At 38.8% G+C, this 24,652-nt stretch overlaps 1 protein-coding gene across 1 annotated transcript; it reads left to right on the plus strand.

Annotated features, from left to right (window-relative positions):
- Nucleotides 1-118: 118 nt before the first annotated feature.
- NAF1 (nuclear assembly factor 1 ribonucleoprotein) lies at nucleotides 119-21,013 on the plus strand. Its single transcript, XM_068137175.1, has 8 exons — nucleotides 119-579; nucleotides 1,693-1,831; nucleotides 7,530-7,623; nucleotides 9,448-9,530; nucleotides 10,442-10,602; nucleotides 13,383-13,434; nucleotides 17,920-18,022; nucleotides 20,248-21,013. Exons 1-8 carry the CDS (start codon nucleotides 158-160, stop codon nucleotides 20,679-20,681), a joined length of 1,488 nt encoding a protein of 495 aa, XP_067993276.1. The 5' UTR covers nucleotides 119-157; the 3' UTR covers nucleotides 20,682-21,013.
- The last annotated feature ends 3,639 nt before the right edge of the window (nucleotides 21,014-24,652 follow it).

The raw sequence follows: 24,652 nt of genomic DNA on the forward strand, positions 1-24,652 counted from the left end.
CCGGCTGACGCCCCTCGCGAGGCGCTCTTCCTGTCCCGCGCATGCGCCTTGCCCATCACTGGGCCTAGGCGACCCTACTTCGTCGGGGCGTGGGCGCTAGGGGCAGCCGGAAGTAGCTTCTGGATGGGGGCGGGGTCTCGCGTGGCATGCCGCTGGCATGGAGGCGCAGGTGGAAGTGGTGGCGCAGCTAGAGAGCCTGGCGTTTCAGCCTGCTACCACCGGAATGGCTTTGGGTGAGGAGCCGGCGGTGAGCGTGGAGGAGGCGCCGGGCGAGGAGCCGGCGGCGATCACGGAGGTTGAGCCGGCGGAGGAGCCGACGGCGAGCACGGAGGTTCAGCCGGCGGCGGAGCCGGCGGCAAGCATGGAGGTTGAGCCGGTGGAGGAGCTGGCGGCGAGCGTGGAGGAGGCTCTGGGTGAAGAGCCGGCCGTGAACGTGGAGGGTCCGCTGAACCCTCCAAGCCCCCGACAGGGCAGTGGGAAAGATCAGGCCACGGCGCCCTCAGCCGAAGGAGCGAACTGCTCGTCGTTGCCATCAGGTCACGCAGGCCCTCGTGCCGCCGCCTCGTCGGACTCGGACAGGTGAGTTTAGCACCGGGACACAGCCGTGGGGCGAGACGGGCGCGTCCTTTTACCTGGGTCGCTCTTTCCCATTCAGAAGCCTCTCGGGGTAGAAGTTGTGCTCGCGAGGCGTCCGGGTCTGCCTCTTCCCTCGTCCGAGGGTTTCAGTTTCTGTAGCTTTCTCTTTCGTGTTAAAGATAACGTTTTCATTTATATTTCTCTAGAAATTTTGTTATTGATAAGCTTGCAAAACAGTAACTGTAAAGGTACAGAGCTTAATGAAAACGTGGTGGTGGCCTGTGGAGAGTCATGGCTGGTTGGGTCATGGTAACCATTTGAATGTCTTGTTGGACGTGGTCTTCACAGAGTGTCTCGACATCACTTGTGGCAAGGCACTTGAAGTGTTATTACTGAAAAAAACTTCCCGTAGGATTCAAGGTCAAGAGTCTGCACATCTTTAACTGTATCTGCTACTTGCATCTATACCTTGGTGTTCAGTATAGTTGGTGAAGGATAACTTTGGTTAAGAAAGCATGCAGTCCACGCATAGTTTCTGCGATTTTTTTGGCCTTTTGGGCCGTTGCAGTAAGATTGGGTATGTATTCTTTTTAACTGGTGGCCTTTGAAATAAAATCTAAGGATCTCTAGCTATGTGTTTAACAGTTATTGTATTAAAGTTTGACTTTGGAAATTGTTCCAGTCAGTTTTCCTAGAACAGCATGAAGTGATGGAGAATGGAATTCCTGACCTATGACATTGCTTCACCTGCAGTTATTTTTCTTTTAAAAATCTTATGCTGTTGTTCAAATATTAAAGATGAAATTTGTGTAGCTTCAACTTACTTAGCTGGCTAGGTGTAACTCAAAACTTCTGTTTTGCCATTTTATTCTCTCCCTTCACTAGTTGCTCTCTGGTAGTCAGATTGATTTTTGTCTTTCTGCTGTGTTGATTTTGTTCCAAGAAGCCCATATTTGGCCTTTTCTTCAGGAAAGGTTGCTGCTCATCTGTATAAAAATGTGTAGTAAATTTAAGAAAAATACCTGGTAACCAAAGGTGTTTGAGCAATGTATATCTTAGGCGTGCTTTTTATCTGTAATGTAGTCATCTACATCCTAACTCCTGTGTTTAATTCAGTGATACAGATTCAGATACTTCATCAACCACATCTTTCTCTTCATCGTCGTCTTCAACAATATCTGATGAAGACGATTGTCCGAATGGGAAGGATAACAGATCATACTGTGTTAAAACAAAGGATGAGTTGCCTGTTGATGTAAGTACAGTATCCTATCTTTTAAAGTTTGTTTTTTTGAGTAGCTTGACCTAAAATATTTTACTTTAATATATTCTTAGGTCATTGCAGTATTGCAGTGATTGATTCTGTGTTTTTTCCTCTAGTTGAGGCGTAGCCCATCTAATAAACTAAAATCTGTTATTTTTCAGTATATTAAGACCACTCTGAAGAGAGGTTCACACCTCTTTCAATGCTTATTTTTGAATAAATCACACTGATAATTAATAAAAATAACTTTATGCATAAAGTTATCAATGGTTTAGTACAATTTTTGTTATTTGTGTATTGCATGCTTTCACCATCTTTCTCTGTGTGAGAAGGTCTCATATGTCTAACAGATATATATATATTTCAAATACATTTGATTTAGCATTTGGGTAAAAATTTCAAATGTCATATGAGGTTCAGGTTGCATTGCCTCTAAGCAAAATTATTGGAGCGGCCATAGAATGGTATTTGCTTTATTCTGCAATTTTCATTACAGCACTGTTTTATGTGTTGCGGAGTGGTACCCTAATTTGCATCAAGATCTTGATTTTGGTTCTCATAAATTACATAAGTGTTGCTACCGCTAGTCATCATTATCTCAGAATTGAGAGATATAAAAGAATGAATTCTAGTAATAATCTGTCAACAGTTGATTAGCTATGCATCATGAATTACAAATAAGGATAATGTAACACTGAGGTCAGTTTACACAAATATGTTCGGTGCATGTCTGCTTTGTAAAGAATGCTTTCTGGGATGAGAAACAAGTGTAGTGATGGGTTCAAGAAGTAAAGTAGAGGGGGGGGAAAAACCTCTGAAGAGCAGATGCATTTAGAATAGAATAAACCAGGTTGGAAGAGACCTTCGAGATCATCGCATCCAACCCACCTTCCTCTTTAACATCTTCATTGATGATATGGATGAGGGGATTGAGTCAGTCATCAGCAAATTTGCAGATGACACCAAGTTAGGAGCAGATGTTGGTCATTTAGAGGGTAGAAAGGCTCTGCAGAGGGTCCTTGACCGACTGGACAGATGGGCAGAGTCCAATGGGATGGCATTTAACAAGTCCGAATGCCGGGTGCTGCACTTTGACCATGGCAAGCCCATGCAGAGCTACAGGCTGGGGTCAGAGTGGCTGGAGAGCTCCCAAACAGAGAGGGACCTGGGGGTGATGATTGACAGCCACCTAAACACAAGCCAGCAGTGTGCCCAGGTGGCCAAGAGGGCCAATGACATCCTGGCCAGCATTAGAAATAGTGTGGTGAGCAGGGAAGTCATTGTGCCCCTGTACTCTGCATTGGTTAGGCCGCACCTTGAGTATTGTTTGCAGTTCTGGGCCCCTCAGTTTAAGAAGGACATTGAGACACTTGAACGTGTCCAGATGTGACCGTTTGAGGTTGTGCCTTTAAGAAAAGGGACACCATGGCTAAATGTTTTATAAACAAAAGGCAGGTCTAAACTAATTTCATTGGTGGAGAGGCAGAGCACTGCCTTAAGTTTTGATTCCCAGTGAGACTAGTCTCAGTCTTGCACTTTCTCGTTTTGCAAGGAAGGGCAACAAGGCTGGTGAGAGGCTTTGAGCACAAGCCCTATGAGGAGAGGCTGAGGCAGCTGGGATTGTTTAGCCTGGAGAAGAGGAGGCTCAGGGGAGACCTCATTGCCCTCTACAACTACCTGAAAGGTGGTTGTAGCCAGGAAGGGGTTGGTCTCTTCTCCCAGGCAACCAGCACCAGAACAAGGGGACACAGTCTCAAGCTGCGCCAGGGGAGGTTTAGACTTGAGGTGAGGAGAAAGTTCTTCACCGAGCGAGTTGTTTGTCATTGGAATGTGCTGCCCAGGGAGGTGGTGGAGTCACCATCCCTGGATGTGTTCAAGAGGGGATTGGACGTGGCACTTGGTGCCATGGTCTAGTCATGAGGTCTGTGTTAATAGGTTGGACTCTATGATCCTTGAGGTCTCTTCCAACCTTAGTGATACTGTGATCATCCAACACTGTCTAATCAACTAAACCATGCAGCCACGCGCCCCATCAAGTCTCTTTCCTGAACACCTCTAATGATGGTGACTCTACCACCTCCTTGGGCAGCCCATTCCAATGGGAAATCACTTTCTCTATGAAGAACTTCTTCCTAACATCCAGCCTAAACCTCCCCTGGTGCAGCCTGAGACTGTGTCCTTTTGTTCTGGTGCTGGCTGCCTGGGAGAAGAGACCAACATCCACCTGTCTACAACCTCCTCTCGTAGTTGTAGAGAGCAATAAGGTCTCCCCTGAGCCTCCTCTTCTTCAGGCTAAGCAACCCCAGTTCCCTCAGCCTCTCCTCATAGGGCTTGTATTCCAAACCCCTCACCAACTTTGTTGCCCTTCTCTGGACACGTTCCAGCAAGTCAACATCTTTCCTAAACTGAGGGGCCCAGAACTGGACACAGTACTTGAGGTGTGGCCTAACCAGTGCTGTGTACAGGGGCAGAATGACCTCCCTGTTCCTGCTGGCCACGCTGTTCGTGTTACAGGCCAGGATGCCATTGGCCCTCCTGGCTGCCTGGGCACACTGTTTGTTCATGTGCAGCCTACCATCAACCAGCACCCCCAGGTCCCTCTGTGCCTGGCTGCTCTCCAGCCACTCTGACCCCAAAATTTGACTACATTTACCTTGCTTCAGTGATCTGTAATAGTTTGTAATGAAGTACTAGATGGCTGTGAAAAGCTGAGGTGTTGACATCCGTTACTGGTTGTAATAAAATCTATTTTATTTTTAATATTTCAGGCAGTAGTATATTCAGATACCACTGTAACTTATTTATAAAGTATATTTACAGGTTCTGTTATTTGGTTGTAGGCAATATATTGTACATATAAGGAATATGAAGATTGTTAAAAGATTTAAGGCAAACACTTGAGAATTTCCAATACAGCAATTCAGATTGGAAATAGAGCTTCCGTGATTTGCAGTTTCCCACAGGAGGGATTCAATAGCAACTTAGCCAGTTACTCAAGGCTTGCTGCTTTGTCCAGTATCTTTCCAGTGTCTGTAACTATAATTCAAGGGGTTTCTTCCTGGTTCACAGACTGTGGCTGTTTCCGCTCTCGGAGAGGGCTAAGGCAGCTTCTTTCCTCCCGTGTGCTCTGGCACAGGGCTCTCAGAGCTTTGATCAGCTTACAGTCTGCAGCGGCTGACTTCTCTCTGCAGCCTCAGTGCCCAAGAGGTCTTGGGTTTCCTCTTGGTTCTCAGACTGATTCTTACCGTGACTTGGCAGTTCTTTGCTCTCAAGCAAGCAATGTCTGTGCTTCAGGGCTATCGGAGTGTTAGTTACTTTGGGCTGCAGCAGTGCAGCTCTTCTGGGATTTCTACCCCTCTGCTTGGCAAGATACCTTCTGCTTGCTGGTGGGGCTTGGCTCTTGCTTCATTCCAGGTACAAGGCCCAGGTGTAGTTTGTCAGATAGGACAAGGTCTTCAGATGCAACTTTGGCAGCATTCAGCTCTTGTTGCTTTCTCAGCAAGAACAAGGTAAATTGCCTGCCATCTTGGATGGTTTAAATACTGTCCAAAGACAATTCATGTCCATTGGTAACAGAGAAACCTGATAGCTTAACCTGTAGAATGGGGCACGTCCAAACATGTCCAGGGGCATGCATAGTTCACAGGCATGTTACAAGGTTAGTTACACATGCTACACATTTACCTGGACCATCTGGACCCCAGGAAACGTCCGCATTTGCAAACTTGCAGGTGCTTAGCCCGTTGTCCAGGTTAGGGCATGTTTTGTGGCTTGTCTCTTCAGGACACTGATATGTAATATGCATCCTGAGGTGCAACAATGGGAGATGGGAGTATGTTGTAATTCCTAAACTTTTACTTGGGAGACACTTGGAGTAAAGCAAAGCTTTTTGGATATTATTTATCACTGAAATAAATTGAAGATTGAGAAATACGCAATGTCGTTCTGAAGGAGTAAAGCATCAGAGCAATTCCTGTTTCTATGGCCATTGTTTTGAAGTATGATTATAAGTGCTTCTATAAAAGCATTTAATTTTTTTTACAGTACTGGATTTTTGAACAATTTTGTTTGCACAAAGAGATGTGCTTATCAGGTTTATCTCAATTATTTAAATATCATTTGTGTTAGCCTGAAAAAAATTCATTGAACTGCTTTTTTTCTCATGTTAGCTTAGTACCTGCTAGTCTTTAGAAAATATTGCCTTCCACACAAACACAAAGTTCTAGCAACTGCATTTACTGTTTGGTTTTTTTAATCTGTTTTACAGTAGTAGCTATGTAAAAATATTACTGATTATCTTGCATAAATTTAAGTGAATACTATTTGAAAATTGAAATTTATCTGTCAGAAATGAAGCGTGATGATTATTTCCTCACCCCAAAATCACCAATAATAGCTACCATGATAAAGCATGGGTCAAAGATGAAGTTTAAAAAGTATTTAATAGGAATATGTGCTTAGGAGAAAAATCTTTCACATATTAGTGGAATCAAAAATACAAACCTTCAGTTTACCAGTGTGAGATTTGTGATCAAAATTTTAGTCTCCTTCATTCTGGTCTTTGGCCTTTGAATTGCTCGGGCATCCATGACTTAGCTAAGTCTCAAAAGTAAAGCTGGCTTAATGTTGAAAAATTTACTGTCCTGTAGATTATAGTTTCTGTCTGAATTAACATGTTGACTTGAATGCTGTGTTACATGATAAGGGAGAGTCTTGGCCCCTACTGTTTCAGTTGGTCTAGAAGGTTTTCCTAAGCCAAGTTCTTAAGAGTGAAGATGATCAAGGATAGTTTTGGTAAGACAGAATAAGATTCTTCAATACTATTGGAGAGGGATTTTGTTTCTGGTGATGGACTTTAAAATTGCCATTCAATGCTGAGATTTGTACTTTACCTTCAAATTTAGACCATGTTGAATTTTCGAGATAACTCGTACTCTAGTGGCCCTTACCTTGTATTCCATGTAGTTCATATTGAATTCACAGCAGTGTAGTATATATGTAAAAATCTTAGTTTGAGTAAATTGGATGATAATTTAATTGTTAATCAGTCTTTGATAGTACATTTGAGGAAAAAGCTTAATTTGGATGTTGTTACTGCAGTACTGATTTGTGTGTCTGAAGTCTGGCCTCCTTAATGCAACTTGTAGCTAAATTGTCTTTACGTATTCTTGGTGGTCTAGGTCATGGCATAAAGGGACAGACACCATCTTGTCAAATCAGATGATTTACATGTGATGTAGTTCATGTTATTTTATCTCTTTGTGTACATTTTGCTTCTGTCATGTATTTAATGTGGCTACAAGTTTTCTGATCTTTTCTTGATAGGTTATCAGTTATCCAGTTATTGTGTTGTACATCAAACTCGATTTAAGTTGAAAGCTAAAAAAAGTGAGCAGAATGTCTTATCAGTCCTTGATTTTCTCCACATTGGCTTCTACTTAATTGCAATGGAAATAAGTAGAGTAGTCTCAATATAAAAGGTGTCTTCAAAAGTGACATTCCCGTAAGAGAACTTAATTTAGAATTATGCTGGAAAACAGCAAATCACAGTAATTTTTTTAATTACTATTTTTATTAAATCTTCAGAACGCTAGGAGGTTTTTCTGATTGTCAGATTTATGCAATGAAGAAGTTACGAATGTCATAGCATGATGACACTGTATTCTTAATCTTGACATGGTGTTTTTAGGAACTGCCTCCTGTTGAAGACTTGTCAATAATTCTGCCTGATAATGTTGAACTGAAGCCCTTTGGGACAGTTTCCAGCATCATTGAACAGCTAGGTAGGCAAGACGTATTTGCTTTATTTTTAATTACAATAATTTCTCTATGGCTCTGCATTAATTGTGTACCTAACAGTCCCCTCAAAATGTTAGTACTGCATCATCCTCTTTCAGGAGGTAGCAAGCCATTAGGCTCTTAACTACCCAATGATATTTGTGTGGAATTACTGTTTAGTTGACTTGCATCTTCTAAAGACTAGGGTACTATGACTGTTAATGCATGTGCTTATTTCACTTTCATGTAATAATTTTTAAACCCCCTTTTTTACCATGTAGTATGATCTTTATATATTCTGGCAACAATAAGATTGAACATCTGCAGTATTTTAAGGAAGTATTCCAGTTGTCCATGCTGTATTTTAATTCTCTCAGAAGATACAAGAGATGCATAACTGAAAGCACAGATGCAGTACAATGTAGTCTCAAGCATTTGCTTGTTTATGAATGAAGATAGGAGAAAGACTTGTTTGTTTAGCAGTACAAATTCTTCCTATTTATTTGTGTCAGCAGTTACAAGACAGCATCACTAACATGATTTATAGGTGCTGCAGGGTAAACTTAATGGGATTGAGACATACAGTGAATCTAAGTTAAACTGCAGGCAATAAGAATCTTATGTAGCTGAGACCTCAGTTTTTGATGTATGAAATCAAAGTTTTGCTGAAGCTGATATTAAAACATCATAGTATGTTTGTATTTAATTTTATTTCAAGTGTTCCATTCTGCTTGAACTGTTCAAATCTGAAGCTAAAGCCTTTACACTGAGTGAGGTACCAAAAGAAATGAAGTATTGAAGAATAGCCTTTGCTATTATATTCTCTTTTATTGTAAATGAGTCCAGCTTACAGAAGCTGTATTTTTGTTGGTAGTATTGCTTTGGAGTTAGAATTTAATTTTGATTCATGTACAGAAAGCTGATTTTAACATGTGGAAGGTAATAATCTAGTTGTCCTTTAGTTCTGCCTAGTCCTTCCCTGCTTATTGGTAACAATGTGGACTTCAAGAAGGCTGTTTTGAGCTAAAAATATGTTTTGAAAGTAAGTTAAAAATTAAACAATTAAATCATAGTTCGCTATTACTCTTATTTTTGATCTAATATGTAAATGTTTAACCAGAGCTGTTCTTTAAGACTTCAACTTTGAAAACTCTCCTTAATTTCCACTGCTCCATGGTGGTGATAACCTTTTCATATCCTGTCAGTTTACCAACAGGTGAATTGTTCAGTCTGCATCCTACTTTATGTAGCTGAAATATACAAAGTGTTGAATTTAGATTGGTTGGTGAAAACTAGAAAACACACTAATAACCATATATTAATATAATAATCCCCAAGATATCTGTTACTTTTCTGCTTTTACAGCTCTGCTTTGTGACTTCCTCTGATTCTTACGACTTTATTAGGGGAAGCAATGATGAAAATCATCTCCATTCCTTTTTTCCGAGGAGAATTTGAAATACTAAGAAGGCAGAATTGTGTCCATCTTCACTCAAAAAACTAGGTTATTGTTGCTGTGTACTTAAATGTCATGGATAAATGCAACAGATACCTCACACATACTGATCTGAGAGTTCTCTTTTGTACCTATTACCTGTCTCCTTTCTCCACCCAACAACAATAATTCTGGAAACAAATATAAGTCTTACCGCTTGCATATCACTGGAGAAGAGGTGTGCAATTGTAGGTGGTGCTCAAGAAGTTTTCAGGTGAAGCTCTATGAACAAGTAGACGAGTGTGGTGTGTTAAGTTTCTCTGCAATTAAACACATGTTTCCATTGAAACACAGTTCTAATTGTTGTTTGGGGTGCTTTTTGTTTTCATTTTAGTAATAATTGAGTCACTGAGTGGCCTACCTCCAGTAAATGAAGACAGCATAATTTTTAAGAGAGATCGACAAGCAGCAGGAAAGGTGTGTATGAAGCATAAGCCTCTGTTTTTTATAATACAAAATTCAAAGTATTCTTTTGTGTTCCAACAACTAATCTTGAAGTCTACTAAATGAAAGTTAATATTTCCTTGATAAGTAGTTTTTCTTTGTGCATTTGATGCTTTGCTATATTCATTTATTTTTAATTTATAGAATACCCAACCTGAAATTCATTGCATCCTTACGGAACTGCAATGTGTGATGAATTTCCATTATGTTTTGACGCTGCTTTTATATGCATTATGTCTTGGATAACAGTATATGCTCTTATTGCCAGGAGTGGGGGAAATGACGAGTGCAGTTTCAGAAACAACGGGGAATGTTTCTGTATATAAATTCTGCTATTCCAGTTTAAGACCAGTGTGTGATTTATGCAAATACAATGGCAGTTTAAGAGGGGTGTTGCATTGAATTCTGTATGTTTTCTGAGGAAGGAAAGTCGTCATCTAGATGATGCTATACTGCTGTAATATTTTAAATGCTAGATGTGAATGATTAAAAAACCCCAAACCTCAGCTTGAAGTGGCAGATGTTCTGTACAACATGTCAGAATTCTCTGCTCTCCACAGAATTGGGGGATAGACAGGGAAAGTGATGTAAAGGCATGTTGTGATAATGAACTTTGAGGAATAAATGTCAGGGGACTATTCCAGTTGAAAGAGATTTGAAAGCACATTAGAGAAAGAAGAATATAGAATTCTAACTCGAAGTGTAGCTGGGGAAATACTGTCAAACAGAATGCAGTAATAAAACTGAAGTATGAAAGTAACTTTGAATGTTCAAAACATAGCATCAAACTTAAATACAAAGCATCTTAAAGCTTTATGGTTGTGTACAAAGAACTTAGCTGTCTACCCTTGATGGTTTATCTAAACATTTTAATTTTGTTTCAGATATTTGAGATATTTGGTCCTGTTTTACATCCCTTTTATGTGTTAAGATTTAACAGTTCTGAACATATCAAAGCAAAAGGTATTAATGTGCAAGATGGGATGTATTTTGCTCCATCAGTGGAGGACTTCACCCAGTATATATTTGCAGAGAAGCTAAAACAGTGAGTCTGATTATTTGTTTTTTCCTTAATCCTGATTATATATATATATTTATTAATATATACACACATACATATTTTAATATATATGAAACTACTGGCTTAAAGTCTAGCCTTGAGTGAGGAACAGTTGGACTAAGCATGGTGCTAAAACTTTTTTCCTTTGTATTTTTGACAGTGTTGTAATAAAAAGGTCCTACTGTTTTGTCTTTCAGAACAGTACAGAGTAGTGGTAAACTCTAAGTTTTATAATTACTAAAGTTAAGTAGTTCTTTATTGAATTTAGTATATTAAGCTTACTTTCCTTTAATGTTGCTGTGTTACCTAAACTATCATCACCAGAAAAAATTTCATTGATGCTTCCCTCTTGCACACCTTCTCACACACATATGGTGGTTTTGCAAGCTGAAACTGTCAAGATTTTGGTGTTCTTCAGGTTCTTGTTTAGTTTCACAACTTTAAGTTGTTTGCATTCTGAACAACTTTGTGTTTATTTTTACTGGTTTTGTTTCATGTTGCAAGGCCAGAATTTATATTTAATTACCAATAAATCTATTCTTGGAAAACAGCAATTCTATATGAACATTGGAATTTGGAAGAGGGGAGGGATTTTAGTGACAACGTAACACGATGTACAGAAACTTGTTTGTGTATCCCAGTCTGCCTAGGAAGGTAGCGTGTGTTAACAAATTTTTTTGCCTTTCAAAGGAAGCGCACTTTAAGATACAGAATAAGAAATAAAGCTTAATGAATGACTTCTAAACATTCATGTTCAAATTATTGATAAATAATTGGCTAAAGTAACTGTAGGTTAAAAAAAATACATTGGTGTACAAATGACTTAATCTGTTTATTAGGATTAATTCTCATCTCACTTGCGCTTTTATTCTGACTACAGCAAAAAATATTTGTCTTCATTAATTATGACTCTGCAGTATTCATACCAAGTAATATTTATCTTCAGTCATGCATAGTGACCAGGCCTTCAGGAGTCCTTGTTTCCTTTTTTCTTTGCTATTTCTGTGGAAGGAACAAGCAATTTTAATTTTTTTTTCCTTCCAGTGAAGGCCAAAATAGATTACTTTCTAGCTCTGCTGCTTGTTTGTTTTTCTGTAGCATTATAATGCCAGCTGGTCTTTGATTTGTGCCTTGAAACGTGGTTGCTTAGCACAGTAACTGCAAAGACTTTAATCATCTGCTTGCTACACCAAAAACTGTGTGCTGTGCTCAGCATCTGAGACTTGAGGCTTATGTTAGGGTTTTTTTTTTGTTTACATGCTTTGCAAGTAGTTTTGCAAACTCTTTGTCTTTTGGTAGTACTTTACTGCCATATATGGTACAGTATTGAAACCAGCACAGCTGAACATTGATACTTACCCTGCATTAAAATGAGCAGTGTGAACACCTGTGTAATCTGACACAAACCATAAGTTTTGACTAATGTCAATTAAGATTAATTTCACTGAAACAGTATTTTGAGTTTTGTCAGTAAAATTTCTTGAGCTTTTGCGAGGCAATACTATCGGCTGTGCCCTTTCATGAAGTAGATGTCACTGAAAAAGGATAAAGAATTTTGATTTCTGACCTGTGATCTTTTTATAAAGAATTGAAGATAGTAGAAAAAGTTGAGCTTCAGTCAGTGCTTTGAAGGAAGGTTTTTGGACCTTTGTAGATTGCAGGTTTGATGACCAACAATTTCTATTTTTTGCTTTTTGCTATTTTTACTCTGTGCAGACTAGCTTGTGAAGTATTACTGGCTTAAAGATTTAGAACTGCTATTTGCAACTGTGATGGTATTTTGAAGAGAAATGTTTCTTTCAGATGTTAATCCTGATTGAAGGTTTTTTTTCATAAATCTGCAATGCAATCTGCTTGCATTGTACAAAGCTGCAGTGCTGTGAATAAGCAAAATTTTATAGCAAAATAAATGAAAGTAATATAAAACTTCTTGAATGCAGAGAATAATTGTTGCTAAAAATAGGTTTGTTTTGTATTGCCTGAAACACAAAGTAATTCTAAAGAAGCTCATGTATTTTCATGATGCCTCTGAATCACCTTTTGTTAGACTTCCCAATCTTACAGTATTTGAGTTCAGAAATCAGAGTTGCCATATTGTTCTTTGCAGAATATTGTAAAATGTCTCACAGCATGAAAAGTATTTTATATCTTGCTGGAATGTGGAAGGCTGCCTTGGGAAAGTGAGATAAGCTGCCTGAAGAACTGATAAGGTTTAAATTCTAATCAGTAGTACTGCATATTGCTTAATGACTACAGGTGTTGGAGTTTTTCTGACCGGTGTGTATTGCCCCAAAATAACATGAGAGGGAGAAACAAAAATGTTGGTTCATAATAACAATAATAGTGTTACTTTTCATCTTTGCATAGGTAGAAAGCTTTCTACAATAGAGAAATTTAGGTTCAAAAGGATGTTGAGAGAATATGTATCAAAGCTTAGTATTAGCTTTGTGAAATGTGCAATTGTTAAAGTTGGCAGATTTTTCAAGTGACATATGTAGTGAAGTCTTAAGTTGACCTGCATTACTGTTGATGTAGAAACGACATTAAAAAAAAAGCCTCCTAAAAGGGGCAGTTCCTAGTGTAGGATATCTGATGCCTTGAAGTAAGTGTTACCCCATTTGCTACAGTGTAGTTTTTGAAAATTATTTCTAATCTGGAATACCTTGCTACTATGTGACTTAGATGAGATGTTTAATAGACTGCTCACACTGTCATCCTTCATCTGATTGGCTAATATGTCTCCTTGTTTATTTTTTTTCTTCTAGGGAAAAAGGTTCAGATGCATCTTGGAAGAATGATGAAGAGCCTCCACCTGAAGTAACTAAATATTTTATTGGTTTATTGCTTTTGATTAAATAAGATATGTGTAGAAAAATTTCTGTGCAGTTACTAGTTGGGAGGCTTGGTTTTGTTGTTTGTTTTTTAATGCAGACAAGAGTTGGATGTACACCTCTTATTTTTGTTGAGAGGAAGGCCATGTTTTTCTTGGAGAGGGTCTCACAGTGTAGAGTGTACTAGCTATCTTTTCTGCTTAGTTTTGGAATTGGGAAAGTGTGTATCCATCTTCAGTTCCTCTAGTCCTTCAAGAATGTAGTATATGTGAAGATTTTTTTCAATGAGATCCAGGCTTCCTGTTCAGTGTTCCTAACTATGACGATTATCTTCTTCAATAAGAATTGCAGGGCTGGTAGTTCTATTGGGTTGTTTTAATATGATATCTGTTTTCTAGCTGAATACTTTTCCTTGCAATTTCTACTTCAAGCATGTCTTATCCATAGTAGCTGAAATTCCTAGAAGGCTTGTGTTTAGCACAGCGTTCTAAAGAGCTCTCTATATCTTCTTGTCTTGAATCTTTCAAAAATCTACATGGTTAGCATAGTTCTGTGCTAAGTAGATTGTGATTCTTACTCTAGAGAAAGTGGCTTTGTGGGTGTGTTTTTTGTTTTTCTTTCAGTATTTTAACAAATTTTTAGGACAGAATAGACATTTCAGTCAGAAGGTGCCTATAATCATCATTTAGTCCAACTGCCTGATCAGTTCAGGGCTGTCCATAAGCCAAAGGCTATTGCCCAAATGCCTCTGTCGTAGTTTGGGCTGGGTGCCCTCTGCTACAGGGGTGTTTCCTGTGTCCAGAAGTCCAGCCCAGTGGGTGGACACAGGAAATTAGGTTATTTCCTACCATGATCCCTTGCACCACTATAAGTTTCACGGCGGGGTCTGGCACTTCCTCTTTCCTTCCTCCTCGCCACCCGGTAACTGGGGTAGAGATCTCCCGGCCATGGGCCTGGTTAGGCCCAAGGCCACGGGGGGATGGGCAGTCTCAGATCTGGCCAGCTGAGACTAGCCTAGCAGTGGGGGGGGGGAAGGAGGAGCCCTGGGGGTTTGGGTGCACCCCCAGGTGGGGATGGGATTTCTCTGGGTCTGTTTTTGGGTCTCTCTCTCTCTTGTCACTGTGTTTCTAGTTTTTTCTGCACGCACTCACTGTTCTATTTAAACTTTTCATCACTTTTGCAATCTGTTTGTCTGAGTTGTTATTTCTGCGCGTGGTGGGGAGGGGGGTCTGCCCCAACCCATCACAGCCTCTTAAACATTGACAGACTTGAGGCATCAACCATCTGTCTAGGAAGCCTGTTCCAGTGTTTGACAGCCCACTTGCTAAGGAAATGTTTCCTTCTACCTGGGTTAATCCTCCCCTGGCACAGCTTTGAGCAGTTTCCACATGTCTTATTGCTGGATACTGGGTAGATGTTCTCATCACCTTCCTCTGCCTGTCAGTCAGCTCTTTAGGAAGCTGTAGAGGGCAATGAGGTTGCACCTCAGCTACTTTCTCTCTAAACTAGATGAGCCTGAAGTCCTTAGCTGCTACTCATAGGACATTTCCTTCCAGCTCTTTCACCAGCTTTGTTGCTCTTCTTTGGATGGATTCAAGAACCCTCAGATCCTCCTTGAAGTGTGGGTCTCAGACCTGCAATGCAGTATTCTAGATAAGGCCATACCAGTGCTGAACACAGCAGGATAAACACCTCTGTTGACCAGCTATTTATACTGTGTTTGCACTCCAGGATGCAGCTTGCCCTCTTGGCTGCCAGGGCACACTGCTTCCTCCTGTTGAGCCTGCCATTGACCATCATCCTCAGATTGCTTTCTGCTGGTCTGCTTTCTAGCCATTCCCTTCCCATTTAGTCTTGTCCCCAGCATTACTCTGTCTTAGGTGCAGCATTCAGCATTTTGACTTGTTAAATTTAATCCCATTATTCACTCCCCAATGCTCCAACCTGTCTAGATCATTCTGAAAGCCCTCTTGTTCCTGAAGAAAGTCAACAGCACCTCCTATTTTGGTATCATCAGCAAACTTGCTAATGGTGCATTCAACTCCTGTGCTTAGGTTGTTGATAAATGTATTGAAGAGAACTGGCCCTAGAATTGAATCCTGAGGAACACTCCTGGTGTTAATAACAAACCAGATGCAGCCCCAGCCCTTCAGCAGAGCCAGTTTTTCACCCAGTGCACCATCCCCATAGCTGGATAACTTGTCCCTCAGCATCCTCCTGGACAGTGTCACTTTTTGCACTCAAAGAGTGCATCTGTCTCAATTCTAACTGTAAATTGCCTTCCTTTCTTGGGGAGACATCATCTGACAGAGAATCATCATCTGCGATTTAGAAGTGCTGCATAGAATTGGACTGTACGTATGTGATGGTGATCAACGGAGCTTTGTAAGCCTGTTTATACTTAGAAACTTTTGACCAGTCTTAGCTTTCATTGAATTATTTTCCGAGTCAGGATGATGCAAAATGTACTTCCTGGATGATGGTGAGGTGTTTTTTGTTTTGGTTTGTTTTTTTGGTTTTTTTAGTCATATTTTTAAAGTTGTTCAGGAGATAAGTTTGAAAATAAGTAATTTGAATTTATAGGAACCTAAGTATCTTCAAAATGTGTCTAAACATAGTAAAGCAGTCAAATCTTCTGCAAATGCAGACAGATCTGTTGCTTTTTGAGAGGCTGATAGAGGTTTGGTTTTTTTCCTCAATTTTAATTATGATACTGTTACATTTGCTTTAAAATCTGAAAATATAGATGCAACTTCAAGTTTACTGTACTTTGCTGTAGGAAGGAAGCTTAAACAAAATCTGTGATGGCAAGGATGGGCTTTTTATGATATCTTGGTTTCCATGACTGTTCTGACTTAGAACTGTGTGCTCTGTTTTGGAGAAAACACCACATCAAACATCTTGTAGTCCTTAATTAGAATAATCTTAGGTAGAACTATCAGTTAGAGTTTACACCAAGATACCAAACCTGTGGCAGCTGATGAGCTGATAGAAAGTAGCTCTTGCTGTGATAAGGACATAGATTAAATTTTATGCTGCTGATGCTTGAAATTGTCTCTTACAGCCACACTCTTTTATATTTTATAGCCCTCAGCTGGCAGCTGGTTTGATAAGTTACCTGGCCAGCTCCTGTCATGAACTATGCAATTGCCGGATATTTTGTGATACTGTGAAACTTTATTTTTGCATCAATGTTAAATTAATCCATGTTAGACCTTTCATGCTTGCTACTTTAAGGTATGAGGTAAGTGTTCATCTTCTGACAATCTTGTTACGAGCCCAGCTTTGCCATACAGTGCCTCTCAGCCTTATCTTTGGGCTTGTGGGATGACAGTGTGATCTGTATGTGACAAGATTGGCAGGAGCAGATCTGCAGTTTCTCTTTGAGGTGGCTTTTATGGAATGCTACATGGAAATCAGCTAGCAGTGGAAGGTACCTGCTGTTTATTTCTGCTGTACTGGAGAATGGTATATTGAAGTCATTATGAAAAGATGGGGTTAATGAAAGATACACTTCATGGTATATATCATACTGGTTTATTCTTTGTGGCTTTTTTGAGTAAAAATGTAATCCTTACTGTAGAACAGGAAATAGTTGTATTCAGAATTAACTTTCATGTAGCTTTTTAAACACTGCTTTAGTGCACTTGCACTGTTTTTGAGATGCATTTATAAAGATAGAGTAAACCCCTTCCTTTCAGAACTGAGTAGGTTAATCCTTTCAGATATATAAGCAAGCCGTTTTCCAGGGAACTCATTATGCTGATAGATTGCTTTATTGTCACTAATAACTCTTCTTCATTCTAAATGAGGAAGGAGGAGCTAGGATTTGAAAGGTAGCAAGACTTTGTATCAGGAACAAAATGTTGCAGTAACATCAAATCGGTTGTAGATGACAAGATTTTCTGAAGTGTAGAATTCCTTTCAAATAATTGCTACTGCAAGTTTAACTGAAACAGTGATATGAATTATGATACTGAAAATTCCTATTTGGCAACAATTTTAGACTACAAATTTTTAATGTAGTAACTTTGAATTAAGTATTGGTTGCCAAATTAATTTTAACTTATTTTTGGAACCCATATTTTAATTCACCTAGTCTGCAGCTCGTTCTTCAAAAGCTTTTTCTTATCAATAAATAGCCATTTACCTCAGAGATTCCCAATTTTTTTCTTACTAATGTCTAAGAAATTAAAAATGTATGTTTGATACTTCAATGTTACTGGTTTTTGGAAAATTAAAAGGTATAAATGCATATTCTATAACTGTCTTATGAGGAATTTGTGGAACATTTTTTATTGTCTTGAAGCCAGCTGAACACATTCTAAGATGACTGCAGGATGGATTGTTTTTTAATTAATTTCTTTAAAATTGTCTAGAACTGGAGTTCTCTGCAACTTTTATATAGCTTTGGGTTTGTTTGTTTATTTGTTTTGTGGTTTGTTGTTTTTTTGTTTTTTTTTCTAACCAGGCTTTGGATTTCAGTGATGATGAAAAAGAAAGGGAGGCAAAACAGAAGAAGAAGCCTCAAAGTCAAGGAAGGAAGAAACCCAAGTGGGAAAGAAATGCATCAAGTGAGTAAATGCTGTGGGAGAATGCTTTAATCTCTTAAAACTAATTAGAAATAACTGTCTTAGTGATTGAGCTTTTATATAGTTAATCAGTATTTATGTGGTTTTTGAGGTTATATATTTGTGATTTTGTGGCTGTGTTCCTTATTTTAAAAGAAAACTGAGGGGTTTTGCCATTAAAATGTGAAGGGAGGTAGTTTAAGAGGAGGACAGTTGTCACTCGATTCAAAGGCTCTTAAAACAGTGTCATCTTGCACAGTGAGGATATAGAACAGATGGCACCTTTTGGAGTTCAGAGCTTGCTTATTGCAGGGATTATTGGGGGCCAGGTCCAATTTAAGCCTTTGAGTGCAGGGAGAAGATAGAGGAAGGCCATGTGCAATTTGTGGAGAGCAATTTTTTTGACAATCGGGGAGAAGACATAAGTCCCAGATGGGAAATTTTTTCCTCTATATGAAAAGGAAGCTCTTGTTCACCCATGGCATAAAAATTCATGTTTAAAATAATTGCTACTTGTGTAACCCACTGAGAACCTCTCTTTACCTACACTAGTCATCCCCCCATTGATTTTCTTGGATTTACTGCTCTGAGTGTGCTGCTCTCCTTTTGTAAAGGTGCTCGATACCTAACCCTGCTGAACCTCTTTTCTTTTGATCTGGGAAGTCAGTAATGATCCTGTTAACCTTTGTTAACCTTTTTATTCTGTGCGCTACATCTCTCGCAAGTACCTGTTAGATAAGGCTGCAATATTTCTTTGGCTTTTGCCCCATGGTTTTGCCTGTTTTCCTTTAAAGGAAGGATCTGAATTGTACTTTCCCTTCATTGGTAATGGTTATTTCTATCCTGATTTTTGCTTATCCAGCATAGCGCATGTTTTCCACTGTACGCTTACTCTGCCAGCTTACTCCAGACCTGCCTTTGCCTAGGGCTTGCTGAGGCTGTCAGTGAGCTATGTTCCATAACTGAGAACTCAATGGGAAGAACTGTCTATGTGTCAAGGGAGCATGGGTATGATTTGCTGTGTATTTTTGTAAACAGTGTGGTATGAATTGACATTTTGTGCAATTCAGTTTGCGTGTGGAATTCAACAACAAGGGTATCTATCAAATTGAGGTGCAAACTTGGTCTCAGTTTTGCTCCATAAAACTTTTCTTCCCCTACCCCTCCCCCATAAAATTATGTTAGAAATGGTTCACCATCATAGGCTTTGATAGAATAAATTCATTCACTCAAACACTTTCACTTCAGTGCTGCTGTGAGGCCTGCATGCACCAATGAATCTTAAGCCCTAATCCTCTCATGAACATTATTAGGAATTTTGGTTTCAAACTACCTTTCCAGACTTAGCTTTTCAAAAGGTGAAAATAATTCTCTGTAGTCTATGTAATTCTGTGTGGTTCTGCTATGTCTCAGGTCCACATAGATTCTTAAAATTCATTGATTTTATGCAGTGTTACATCCCTAAACACTTTTTTGTTTCTAGCCTTTAAATCTTTTAGAGATCATGTCTCAGTTTAAATTCCACAGTCTTTTGAATATCTCAGCAGATCATTAGATGTTTTTGATACTTTATTACTCATAATTTTACAGCACTTTTCTCATAAATACACTTACAGTATTTATATAAAGCAGCAGTACACTTGTTAGGAACCCTAAATATGTGCTTACAGTGACCTGTGCAGGAAAAACTGCATGTTAGAAAGATGAATGCTGAAAGATAATTTGCCAGAGGTAAAGGCTGCCTTTTTTCTGGTGAAATTACTTAATTTTATTAATTTTACTTTGAATAATTTCATGTGTACTGTCTGTGCTGTAATACCAGTTTAGGTCTGAAAGCTCAATACCACTTTAGTATAATGCAGTGTTGGTTTATCTTCACTTTTAGTATGTCTTCCTCTGAAATCTTGTTTTAAACCAAAGTGTCCAAAATGCAATTTGGGTGTTTCTGTGATTCATTAATACAAATGAAAATGCCTGAAGTGAAAGGTGGTAACATTTGGGCTTTTTATGACTGAATATTAACACTCAGGATCATTCTTTTTGTATTACTCTAATAAATCAAGGTGAGTTATTGGCATGTAGACTTGCCAGTATTATTTAGTTGTTTATGTATTATTTGTCAGTCGTGTTGGTAAATACTACATTTCAGAGTTTCATGACTTAACTTGAAAGATATGAAGACTAAACTCCAAAACAATAAAACTGCATGTCTGTGTTTTGTTTTTAAGGTGGGAATAATGGAATTAATCAATCAATGCCACAGCCTGCTTCAAGTTATTCAAGGGGATATTGTGGCAGAGGGTTCTTCAGGGGTTCAGGTCCTCGTCAATCAGGCCCTCCAGGTTTTTTGAGACCGCAAGCAAGACCACCACAGCAGTACCCTTCAGACAACAGATTGTGTGGTGAATCTCCGGTGTTTCCACAACATCAAACAACAGAAAATCCAGTGATGCAACAGTATCCCTTTCCTCCTCCAGTTTTTGGTTCTGTGAATAACATGCAGCAATTCCACCTTCCGCCTTCAAATTCCAATATGATGTGGACAGTTCCAAACACATACAACTCATACTCATTTTTACCTCATCCACCCCCCCCTCCACCTCCACCTCCTCCCTCCACCTCTTCTCCTAATAGTCACTCATTTCAGTTCAGGCCTTACTAAGTTTCTGTAGACATGCATACAGAGCATTTCAGTTTAAAGGGAGGGAGAACAACCTGTCAAGGCTGGATTGCCTTTTTTTTTTTTTTGGAGATGCTTCATTTTTCCACAGCAGTCAAACAAATGTGGAGTTTAATGCTTTATGGGACATCCATAGCAAACTTTTCTATATGTGTTTTCTGTTTCTAAAAAGAAAACTGTATGATAAAGATAACTGAACATTAAAACAACGGTTTATTTTTATAACGCCTACTAGTTTGGGATGATAAATACTTTTGGAGACTGTTACGTGGTGATGGAAATCTATTTTTGAATAAAATTCAGAGCTTATGTAACTACTGTCTAATAGTGGTAAGGATTTGTCTCATAGATGGTATTTAATATTTTCAGAGTGGTTATATGCAGATTTTGAAATCTGCTTGCATGGAAGCTAAAAATCTGACACCTAAATTTGTTAGGTTTGCCCCTATTTATATAAGTCATAAACTCTTAACTCCTATATTTAATTGCTTTCATATTAACTAAAAGGCTGCTGCTGAGCAGTCTGGTTTTTTTTAATAGTTGGAAGAGCTAGATTAAAATTTGACCAGAACAGCTGAATTATTTGGTCAGTTTTGGTGTCCTACAATAGCTATAGAAGGTCAACTTCCAGTTAGATGTTTTGCAATTAATTTAGGATGCAAAGCTTCATAGTATGGGGAAAGAAAAAAATAGCATAATTTCTCTTGGTTTGTCTTTGTTCCTAGTGCTGAAATGCCCATAGATAAGTTTAGTACATAGTCAGCCTTTCTAGGAAGTTGTCAGACCTGTCAGGGAGACAAAGTGTGCCATTTCAGAACTCACTTGTTTTGAATTCTATCCAAAATGCAGGTAGTACTAGGTTGCTGTTTGATTACCTTTACAGTGAAAATGGTTTCCTGAAATTACAAAGCTTATCTACTTTCTTGAGAGTCAGTCCTACAATTGCACTTTGTCTCTGTGGAAGTGCCTCTGACCGATGTGAACGGAAGTCGTTATACTGCATGAAGATGTAAAAAATAAGGGGGGTGTGGGGGAGTGTCAGATACAGCTTATAGGTTAATTTTTTTCCAGTGACAAATGCTGTGACAATTTTTGAATTGTTAACTAACAATACAATAGAGTGGTTTGCAGTCTGTATTTCTGTTCACAAACTTAATTTGGCCCAATTACTTTGTGTAGGTCACAGTAAACTCAATACAGCCTCATGACTGTGGCTTAGGTTTGCTTTGTTTGAGCTTCCTTCACTGGGAGTTCTGTTTTTGCTTGTTTTAGCTGTAACAGCAATTTGTTAGCAGCCAGGTTGGCTATGATTGGTGTAGTTTACATGGCTTTTTTTTTTTTTTCCTTCATCCCTGTGGATTACACATAGGTTTTTAGTTAGATAACAGTGACAAATACTTTGTGCAGAATGTGCTATTGGTTGTAATGGAATAAGATAATGTAGAGGAAGAGATACTTGTTATGATAACAGAAGCCTTAAATGGCAGGGCAGGATGCAGCACAGAGAAGTACCTGAGAGATGAGGCATGGGGTTGGCACTGGAAACCTGGGTTGCAAACTACTCCCCAGTGGTCAGTTGAAGAAGTACAATCTTGGCTCTAGACACAACCTGTTCTGTGTATAATGGACAGAAAAATACATAGCATGTAAAAAATGCACTGTGTATGCTAAAATCAGATGTAACTGAATATGGAGCTATATAAAGAAAAAACACTGTTACAAGGGTGTAATTAAGTGTGATTCCAAATGGATTACAGATCAAGAAGGCAGGCATTGTTAACACCGTACTCCAACTTAGGAGGCCAATGACTTGCCATGGTCCTCTGGCACAAGTGGATGACATCAACCTCAAGCTCCAGAGGGGTGCACTTGAAGGGTAAGCATAACACCTGGAAAAGGAGTGAGATAATAGGAAGTCTATGTACAACAATTGTAACTGTTGCTACTACCGAGACCTGTTTTATGTATGGTAATATTCACTTGTTTTCTGTAATAGTTGGATCTGGACTAACAGTTCTTTGGGCTGCTACGATTCTCTTACATGAAGTTGTATCCTCTTTTTCCTGTAATAATATTTGGCATTACAGATTGACTAATTATGGTTTAGGCTGTTTTACTAATGCTTCATAGTTAACTGCAATACTAGTTTTGTGTCCGTTTGCCTGTTTTTTGTGGTAAATTCTGCAGGTAGTTGCATTTAGCAGGTACAGGTCATGCTTGCAGAACTTTGCTTGGAATCGACTTTAGTTTTTACATATAAAATTACTTCAGAGGTAAGTATGATTACTGAGTTTGAGTTATACAGAGGATTGATTTCTTTACCCAAAATAGTGTGTTGCACACAATGTCCCTTATGCTGAAGAAATTGCAATAGATTGCTAGAGGATCACCTTCTTCGTTTGAAGATACAGCTAATGGAACTCTTGAGTGTAATCATTGGTTGTCAAGTTTCCTTGTTTGTAATCAATAGTGTGGAAAGGGCTACTGTCAGACCCTGATTCAGTGTGTTGGACATTTGCTGTTGAGAAGCAATATAAATGCAGTGATTTGGGGAAATTAGAACTTGAGGTATGTGCAAGTTTAGCTGTTTGGGAAGGAAAGTGAAACTGCATACACTTGAAAGAAAAGTTAGTGTTAAAATACTTGGCATTTGTAACTCTGCCCTTTGTCCGTGTTTCACAGAAATTACTATGTTAGGCTAAACATATTACTACATTAAAGTGTTAGAACAATATGCTATAATAGGATTACATCAATTCATCTGCTCAACTGTACTTTTGTGTCTGCAATGCCACTTTAGTCATGCACAGACCTGGAACAGATCCTTGGCAACTGGAGCACTTTAAAGGCATTTTGCTGCTGGAAAATGAACAGTAATACACACAAGCTCAATTCTCCATCAGTGCTGTGAGGAGCAGGCTGAGGTTTTTAATTTGAAATAATTTGGTGTGTAATGCACCCCCTCTAGAGATGCTCCAAATTAAAACCGGTCAGCCAGAAAATAAAAGCCATGAAATGAGAGTTGATCAGGCATCAGGTCATCAGCACCACCAGTTTCTCTATAGATCTTTATTGGTTGCTAACATAGGTAAAATTTTCATGTTCAGCTTTTAGATCTACTTAAGCATTACTGTAGTTAATGTTTCTAAATACAGACACAAATATAGAAGGGCTTAAAGAACTGGGTTTTCTGCCTATTGATAGTGTTCAATCCTGATGCTAGCTGAAAACATCAGCAAATACCTATTAGGAATTTTACTATGAGCTATGTCTCAGCACTTGGCAAGTTGATGATTAGTATACCCGGAAATGTGTAGAAGCCAATGTTTTATTGAGTAAAATCATAGGACTGTATCTGGTATGTTGTGTCTAAAACTGTCCAGCTTCTTCCTCTCCCCCTCAGAAAACAACTGAAGAAAAAACCCCAACTGCCAAAACAAACCACAGTCAAAAACCAACCAAACCCATGTTAAATTTGTGAAGCAGATTCGCGCAATGAAACATTCAGCTGGAAGAAAGAAGAGGTGGTTCCCAGCTTCACACTTCATACTAGTCCCTGTGTAAAAAACAAACACACAAAATCCCAACCAAAACCTGTAATTCCTGAATCTGACTTCCCCTGTGAGCAAATACCATCTTGCAATTATGCTGGGTAATCACCCTGCTTTGGGTACAATAAATTTAAAATTACACTGTTCAATGATCCAAGGTTAATTGGACTGGAATAAAAATGCCATCATCTTGTACTCCCTGTGGAGTAACTTTGCTTGTGAATTCATTTGTTACTTCAATTAACCAACCTAATTCACTGCTTATGTTTGAATACTGCGGGTTTTTTCATAAGTATTTGTTGCGGGAATACTACAATGGCATGTTTATTAACTTTTACTTTTTTACTGAGTTGTTAAATTTAGAATGTTCAAAATTGTTGAGAGAGAGAGAACTTCAAAATA

The sequence above is a fragment of the Melanerpes formicivorus genome, unplaced genomic scaffold (assembly GCF_026170545.1).
Source record: "Melanerpes formicivorus ecotype bairdi unplaced genomic scaffold, bMelFor1.0.p_v2 SCAF_4, whole genome shotgun sequence".
Lineage (NCBI taxonomy): Eukaryota > Metazoa > Chordata > Aves > Piciformes > Picidae > Melanerpes > Melanerpes formicivorus.

Excerpts from the sequence above, each read along its gene's own strand:
- NAF1 (XM_068137175.1), top strand. The coding sequence starts at position 158 with ATGGAGGCGCAGGTGGAAGTGGTGGCGCAGCTAGAGAGCCTGGCGTTT. Across the intron at positions 1,832-7,529 it reads AGGATGAGTTGCCTGTTGAT|GAACTGCCTCCTGTTGAAGA; the intron begins GTAAGTACAGTA and ends TGGTGTTTTTAG. Across the intron at positions 10,603-13,382 it reads TTTGCAGAGAAGCTAAAACA|GGAAAAAGGTTCAGATGCAT; the intron begins GTGAGTCTGATT and ends TTTTTCTTCTAG.